At 42.9% G+C, this 8,785-nt stretch overlaps 1 protein-coding gene across 2 annotated transcripts in view; it reads right to left on the bottom strand.

The window, feature by feature from the left end:
* Positions 1-281: 281 nt before the first annotated feature.
* PARM1 (prostate androgen-regulated mucin-like protein 1) overlaps positions 282-8,785 on the bottom strand; it is a 63,767-nt gene continuing 55,263 nt past the window's right edge. For both annotated transcript variants that reach the window (XM_025198069.1, XM_006018752.2), the window contains exons 3-4: positions 4,643-4,721; positions 282-1,968 (exon numbers count right to left, since the gene is read on the bottom strand). In XM_025198069.1, the coding sequence (XP_025053854.1) occupies positions 1,884-1,968; positions 4,643-4,721 (164 nt within the window). In that variant the 3' untranslated portion in view covers positions 282-1,883. The remainder of the gene's footprint in view (positions 1,969-4,642; positions 4,722-8,785) is intronic.

The following is an 8,785-nucleotide window of genomic DNA, read 5'->3' on the forward strand; positions in this document are numbered from 1 at the left end:
TCCTGGTCTTTTGTTGATGAGTCATGTACATGGAAAAGACATCTTGCCAACAGCAGGACAACTGCATATCTCATTCTAGAAAATTAACATCACTCTTGTAAAATGTCCCAAGCACACAGGAGGTCATCTATGGCTTCTGTTTGACATAAGAATGTGATAGCTACAAAGTAAGTTCCCATACCACCTTAGATTTTCAGAAGCAATGACATTTGTGTGCTGTCTGTTGGTACAATAGAAATCTATGTTTATTCACCGCTATTCCCTGGATAAGCTAATACACATTAACCTAATTACACTGTGCACTAGCTTAAAAAAATACTGAGCTGAAAAATCAGCGTTTTGAGAGTCATTGTTCTGTCAGATCAAAAGCTCTAAGGGGAAACACTAATGTGTATTAAAGCAAATTTTGATCTTGTCATAAATCAACCCATCTGGCTTTGTTTACTTGCAGCAGCAGTAAATTTGTAAGCAGAAACTCAGGATTAAAACAACTTCATTATAGTTTAGCAAATGACCTTTTAAATGATAAAAATAAAACTGTAAGCAAAGCAACAATGTCTGTAGCAGATGACAATAATTCTGTCTCATTTTGCAAAAGCAGGCACTCAATGTATGTTTCCTTAGCACAGGGGAGGTCTATTGAGTTTCTTTTATGTAATACAAACACACATCCAGACTTCTGCACACGAATGGGAGGAAATGAGGGGAAGGAGAGGTGAGAGTGAGCGGTGGTTAGACTGGTCTGTGTATTTGCTGCAAGGAGCCACAGCTTATTAAACCTTATGGGTAGGGTTTTCAAAGCAAAGCAGTGTAGGAAACTCTTTCAGTGAAAAGTGCACGTAAATTGCCTGGAGTGCTGAATACCTCAGCCACAGGTCTTAATTTTAGGTCTAATTCTGCAGTCCTTACTCCTGTTAAATAGGACTTGCTCAAGTAGCCAAAACTAAGAGCTAGCTTCTGTGGCTGGTCTATTTTGGGTATAGTAGCTTTCTTTACTAGCAACAGACAGCTCAGAGTAAATGGTATTTTGGGTGCAAAAGTTTCATGTATCATTTTGACAGCAGGAAGAATGCCCAGGCCTCTCTTATCTGCTCCTAACACTTTCAGAGGAAACATTCCCAGCCCCAATAGCAGTTCTTCCACATGACTTTGTTGTAGCAGAGGTGAGTCCCTATGTCATTTCATCCTGTTTATCTTGAATCCTCCACTTCACAGCATAACACATCAGAGTGAAAACAGGCTGAACACCATGGTTTAGGTGGTGGATTCAAGCTTCATTTAGATTTTAATTGGAACTCAAAATGAGACACCCTGGTAAGGACAAACAGTAAAAGCATCAGGTTCTGGCATTAACCTGCTGAGAGCTTCCTTTTTTATCTTTCCCTTCCCTCTGGATAATTTCTGTTAAAACCTTTCATAAGAAGCCAATGTACAGCACAGCAGAGTTCTGACCACAGTCCCAGCAGCTATGGAGAGACAGGGAAGATTAAAGGAGAATCAAAGGCACACAAGCCATGCAGATGGAAACCCTCCAGAGATAATTTCCCTTTTCCCTTGCTGAGATTTAATAGAGCTTCTTACATAAAAGGAAAAAAAGAAAAAAAAAAGCCTTCCAAATGTATTGTGCACGTGAAGTAACTGCCTGTGGCTGAGAGACAATAACTACAGTCTGTCAGCTTCGCTTTGGTCTCATTTTGGGTGTGATTCAGCACATAGGCTTCTCTTAGAATTATGATCCATTGTGCAACAGAGGAAGAAGCAGAAGAAGAACATGGCATGGAACTGGATCATTTTAGTGATAACTAAAATCAGGCGGCGGTTGTTTTATGGAGTAAGCACTTATAAATAACAACATTGATTTCTTGTCTGTCCACATTCCTCTACTAAGAGTCATCATAAAGAGGGTTGTTGTAGTTTCCCCAAGATCCATAATCATGATCATCCAAAAGCCGTCCATATGAGGAGTGCCTGTGAGGGAGGGGGAAAGAGATCAGATAGTTTATTCAGAGTTGGTTCAAAAACGGCTAGGACCCCACAACAACAAATTCATTGGGGCACTCCTCTGTGGAAAGCAGGTCAACACTGCTATAAAGAGTGAAGTGCATTCTCTTAAGACTGTTATCCATAAGTAGCCTTAGGGAACTTAATTCCAGAGCAAGAGTAAGGTGATTGTGTTTGCATTCAGATAAATGTTCTGGTAGAGTTTTGGTGCTGATTCAATGACAGCTAAATCCCTTGAGTCTCTGCTCCAGGTGGCTACAACTGTTTGAGATCAGCTAGTTTGGGGACAGTGAGAAGTGGAATACCAGCTGATTAAGTAAAATTTTTGCTTGGTCCAGTTCGGAGCATACTTAAAACACAGCAATATCTTACCTCTGCTGTAACATGGGTCTGTGCTCTAGTAAGGTCAGCGGACTCTGATGATTTATTGTAGTACTGCCTGGCCACTGAATCCATTAGTTCCCCCCTTCCCTCTCCCTTGGATTCAGTGGGACCAGTGTCTTATGGTTTCTCATTCCAGTTTGTGATTAGTGATTTTTCTACTGAGTTTGACTTTAGCAGGTAGTCTTTAGTTTTTATGCTATAGTATCATGTGCTTTTATGCTCAGATAACATAGTGCCTCTGGATTTAGTATTTAATATATTAATGCTCCTGATTTATAATAGGATTGGTTGTTCTAGCTTAATTTTTTTAGTGGTTTCTGGCTTAAATTTCAATATTCTGAGAAAATAATTCAAGTCTTCTAACACTTTGCAACAAAGCAAGAAATGGGGCAGGAATGAAGGCTGGCAGAATACCTACAAGGAACCTTCCATGAGTGCTCATTCAGTCTTGAAATGAATTTGCTTTGACATATCCCTTATCTGAACACTTGGTCATGTACATTTTCTGGCAGGAACATTTGTAAAACTATTGATTTAAAGTAAGTACTGGAGAATATTTGCAGCCAACAAGTTTTGTGCATGTGCATGGAAGCGTACATAAAATGAACATGCACACTTTTATATTGCCTCTGTTGACAAGCTTGGCTGTGGAGTGGAGGCTGGCATGGGGCCCAGTGCTTGTACAAGGTGGGGGGGAGAACTTGCTGTGTGTTGATGTTTTTCTGCTAGGAGTGTTCATTAAAAAAAAGACCAAAAAAACCTCAGCAGTCAGGACCCTGTTGTTTTTGCTGTTTTTGTATTTTAATGGAATACAATTTGTACTGGCAAATTCGACATAAATTTTGATGCCAGAATATGTACCTGGAACTTCATTTTGAAATACCCTTTGATCATCTAAAACGTCAGGTAATTTCACCTAGCATTTTAAAATGTTCTCAAAGGGGCTCCTGGGACTCCCTTGCTTCCCCCCCCACCCCTCTAGTTTCTCCCTCCCCCTCCCCCCTTCATATTTCATTCAGTTAATTCGTGGAACTTTTTCTTTCCTGTAGCAAAACATGCCATTATTGTAAGCTACTTCACTCATCAGCCACATTTAAAAACTACTCTAGTAAAAAATAAAGCCAAGTGCATGACTTGTATGAAATAAATTCTTGTGGTTGACTGCATCCATTAAAACAAGACCTTTTATTTTTATAGCAAAAGCAGACGTTGTCTTTTGACTTGCTAACACACTTCTTACAGTACCCATCCATAACACTAGTAATAACTAAAAATGTCTCAAGCCAGAGTTCTGTCCCCTTCTGAACTGGGATGAGCCACTATAAGTCATGATAACAAAAACTTCGCTTACTTCAGCCATCAATTAAACCTAATTAAAGAGGTACAAGGTAAGTACCAATTTGGTTATTTTAAAGTCACAAAAAGCACTCTGAGAAATGCTTGCCTTGGGGATAATTGCTGTTTATGAGCACAGGTGGAAGTCGCGTCTCTGGTGTTTTGAGTGAGCTGTGGTCAATTAATGAGGAAAGGCACCGCCTTTCCATACCAAAGCTATATATGATAGGATTTATGTAGTCGCATCACGCTCCCAGCTGCTTTCTACTTGATCAATCAAGGAACCTTTCTGTGAATACCACTGAACTCAAATGTGTGAGACTAAAAGAAATGGGGGGACTCCTTTTCCCCCCATTTCTGGGAATATGTACCTGTGTCCACTGGGTAATGGAGCTTGAATTTTAGTGAGCTCAGGAATGGAAAATTCATTCATGGGCTTCATGAAGTGAGCCAGTTCTCTTGTCAGTAGCCAAGTATGGATATTAGTACTACTTCTACTGCTGGAACTCAGAAACCTCTTTGTTTGGTAGCTAAAATGCGCTTCCACCCCTAGATCTAAGCTCCTCATGGTTTGGGGCACAGTGAGGGACCCACAGGAGCAAGTCTGCATTGCTGTTGCCTGACAAGTACTGCCAGGAATGGGGGACCTGGCTAGTCAGGGCTGTCAAGTTTACACTGAAATCTCTACTGAGGGGTGTGGGTGGAGGGGAGGAAATCCAGGCCTGACAGTGGTATCCTGGGGAAGAGCTGTGGTATACAAAGGGAAGAGCTGCCAGTACTGTTGCATGATGGGAGGAGGCATACACATCCCACTGACAGTTCTGAGAGCTAGCAGGGTGGAAGGGGAGAATATATTTCAACTTGAATTCCAGCAGCTGAACTGCTTTCAGGGAACTTGTCAGTATACCGAGAAGATGCTTACCTGATCTTCAGGTATGCTGCTGCCCCAAACACCAGCAGTACCACAGCAATGACAGTCACTGTAATGGCTGCAATGCTACCTGCAGATGAGGACAGGGAAAGAACAGAAGCGAAAAAGAAAGACACTGGGTTTCTTAGTAAAGTAAACATTAAACCCTACCCACTTCCCACTGCGTGCTTCCCAGCAGATGGGGTTTGTACTTTGCCTTCATGCATGTGGAATGTGGCACTTCGCTCTTCAGCACAGAGGCTCTACAGAGCGGGAGACAGAGAGCTAGCTCACTCATTGCTCGCGGTATGTACTGAGATGCTATACATACTCAGTCTAACAGCTAAAAGTCTCTTTGTGCTTATAACTGAGGCCTTGGTGGGAGCTGGATTATATAACCTGCACCGTGGAACAGTCTTGAAAGAGACCGCCCCTCAGTTTAGACCAACGGTTCTCAAATTTTTTTAGACTTAAGGCACCCCATTCCAAAAACTAAGTTATTTACTGCAGTGCTTACCTCCCTGCCTGACTGCTCCCTCACCCCACTGCCTGGCTCCTCTGCAAGAAGGAGCCTAGGTCCATCTTCTCACCCCTCCTAGGACCCTTCAAAGATCTCTTGGCAGCCCAGGGTGCTGCAACACTCCAGTCGAGAATCACTGGCCTAGACCCTCCTGTCCCTTCCCAGCCTTTCTGTTTTCATTACTAGTTCTACCCCACTTTTGTTAAACACTTTACCTTCTCCTCTGCTGACATCAGACAAACTGACCAATGAGCCTCCCCCTATAAATTGGGAGTGATCCCACTGCAATTTGGAGCCACACTCACATTTGGCCTGAAGAATGAGACTGGGCCAAAAAAGCAGATTATCTTCCACATTTAAACACTAAAATAAGTGGTCAGCCTTTTAAACAGGCCATGTTGAGTGTGGAGCCCTCTGTGCCCTCACTGGAGCTGCTACATGCTATGGATTTAGGAAAATATGGCACTTGCTTTATGAGAAATGAGCTTTTTCAAAAGTCACTCCCTAATTGTTAGGTGCAGGGTCTCTAGCAATCTGTCTCTGACTGTTCAGTTACACCCTTGAAAGCTCTCCTGGGATTGTACTTTTGAGTGGGGTTATGAGCGGCTGAGGGTTCACCCCTGTGGGAACGATCCACTGGCGATGGAGCGTGTGCTGTGCCTTTTCACGGCTGGGTTACAGTGTGCCGGTGGCATTTTTACAAGAGTGACTAAGCAGGTTTATTGATGGGGCAGGGTGTGACTGAACTGAGCGAGGCTTGTTCACCGACAGGGTACACTTGCTGCTGTTCAGGTGCTGCCCTCAGCATTAACCTTTCTCATTTAAATTTCCCAGGGGGAAGAAGAGGGAAAAATTCACAATTCCCTTTCACTTGCAGGCTAATTCCTAAGTCACAAATGCCTGAGCTCTATGGCTGTGCAGGCTTATTCTGCAGACTGCAGGGACTTCCCAATAATTTTTCAATACCTTTCTTTAGCAGTCCCTCAGACTGTACCTCTAATATTTCACAAACTCCCTCCTGCAGCCTCTGTCATGGAGTCTGCATGATAAGTGTCTCTTCAAGGCTTTTCTTGGCTGAATGGGAATGTTTGTACTAACCCTCAAATGAGGTCTTTGCTTCTTATGGTTTTGTTGGTTTGGTATGGCAACATCTACCATGGGAGAGTGGGGAGAAGGGACATAGATCCAGTCCTCCCAAATTCTCCAATTTGCTTTGCAACAGGCAGATATATGAGATGAGTTGAACAAGATTATTTCTTTTTTATCACGACCCTTTTGTAAAAGTAGCAGAATAGATTTGGATAAAATAAATATAGGACGCCCTAGTTTACTTTGAGAAAATGTTTCTTTCTCAAACAAGGACCCTGGGTTCTGCAGGTCACAATCCTACAGAGCAGGAAAATGCAAAGTTTCTGCTTTTTTACTACTTTTTAGGTATGTCTCAAGTGACACAGCTTTGGAACTCAACCTCATTGCTCGCCCTGCCCTGAGCCATCCAAATGCCAGGAAAGGTGACTAGACCAAAAAGGTGTCTAGTCTCCTCAAGAGGAGCAGCTGCTTTGCAGGACAGTGTTCAGTGGATTTTGCTGATACATGAATGCAGTACAGTGCTTATACAGCATGTCTGACAAAGACTCCACTAGTTGAGGAGGTTTGCCCTTAAACTGCACACAATTAGGCTTTGTATAAGGAATTACTCAAGCAATAAGTGATTTGAGGTGCCCATTTCAAGGCAGCTGAAAGGCCTCGAAATGTCTGGCCTTCAAATTGATTTCAAGGGGGTGTGATAACAGCACTGTCAGACTGGGCACCCATAATGCACTAGTTTAGTTCTGAGAATCGTGGCCTAAATACTGTGAACATGACTTGGTTCTGCAGAGTTCTGCTACAAGTTTTTAAATCTGCTGGCCCCTTCTTGAACTCCTCTCTGCCTCCCCACCCTTCCTCCCAAAGTATTATTTCTTTTCCATCTATCTCTAGAGTCCCCTCTAAAGCTCCTCTGTCCCTTCTTTCCTAATGTTTGGGACACAGCAGGACTAAGACTCCTCATCTGATGATATAGGAGCAGGCTTCTGTTGCCTCTTCTGGATGGGCTGGTGGCTATGGGCATGGAATTCTTTTTGGACTTGAAGGCCAAGGCAGAGCAAGGGTATATTTTAAGTCTCTTGCAATAAATAGAGCTGACAAAGTTTGCTAGTGCTACTGATAGTATGCTGAGCTAGATGTCCCCTTTAAATGGGGAAAGAAATACACTTGTTAAGAATAACCAAAGTTCTCTTTATCAATAACAGGCTGCTTTCTTATCGTACTCCAAGAGCCACATTTATTTTAGCACCACCAGATTACAAATTCCACTGCCATATGCCTCTTTCAAAACAAAGTGCCTCCCTCTTTCACTGAAATCACAGGGGCAATACAACTGCTTGGTTTTGCTCATAGGATCATAGGAAAGTAGAATTGGAAGGGACCTCACAAGGTCATTTAGACCAGCTCCCTGCTCAAGGCAGGGTCATCTCTTACTAAATCATCCCAGCCAGCGTCTGCTTAATCTGCTTTTGAAACTTTCCAAGCACGGAGATTCCACAAATTCTCTAGGTAGCCTGTTCCAATGCCTGACCCCTCATAGTCAGAAACTTCCTCTTAATCCTCTAGCCTAAATGTCCCCTGCTGCAGCTTGATGCTGTTATTCCTAGTCCTGTCCTTTACAGGCATATCCATCCTCTCTATAATCACTCTTCAGGTATTTGAAGACTGTTATCAAATCATCCCTTAGTCTTCTCTTCTCCAGGCTAAATAACCCTAGTTCTTTCAGCCTTCCCTCATAAAACTTGCCTCCAAGGCCCTTAATCATTTTTGTTGCACTGCACTGGACTCTTTTTCCAAACTGTCCCTATCTTTATTGAAGTGTGGGGCCCAAAACTGGACACAATACTCCAGGTATGGCTTCACCAGCGTTGAATACAGCAGAAGAATCACTTACCTGGATTTGCAAAAAATATTCCTATTAATACAACCCATGATGCTATTGAATTTTTTTTCCAACAAGAACACACTGTTGGCGTATATTCAGCTTACAGTTCATTACCATAACCCTCAAGTCCTTCCCTGCAGTACAGCAACCAAGCCAGTCATTCCCCAGTCTATATTTGTGCATGTTCTTATTCGAAGTGCAGGATTTTGCATTTGTCTTTGTTGAATCTCATCTGGTTGATTATTGATCATTTTTCCAGTCTATCCCGGTCATTCTGGATCCTAGCCCTGACCTCTAGAGTGTTCACAGGTCCACCCAAATTGCTGTCATCTGCAAATTTGCTAACAATGAACTTTACCCCATCATCTAAATCATTGTTAGGGAAGCAATGAGTTATTTTTATTTTCTTTTCCTACCCATACAGGGCATGTGCCCACTGCAGTGACATACAGCAGTTAAGGCCAGTTTCATGGTTTATTGCTGCAACAGGGGGCCTTCTCGGGGCCGATTTGCTTTTGGCCTGCCCACCTGTTTCTGGGCCAACTGCCTGCCTATCTCGTCTGCCATGCCTTGTTGCTAATTAATTAATGATCTTAATTAGGCAGGAGGCTGCCCATTTCTTGCCCCCATGCCAGGGGGCACTATCTGCAGCTCCGTACCTTCC

This window comes from Alligator sinensis, unplaced genomic scaffold, assembly GCF_000455745.1.
Source record: "Alligator sinensis unplaced genomic scaffold, ASM45574v1 scaffold222_1, whole genome shotgun sequence".
NCBI lineage: Eukaryota > Metazoa > Chordata > Crocodylia > Alligatoridae > Alligator > Alligator sinensis.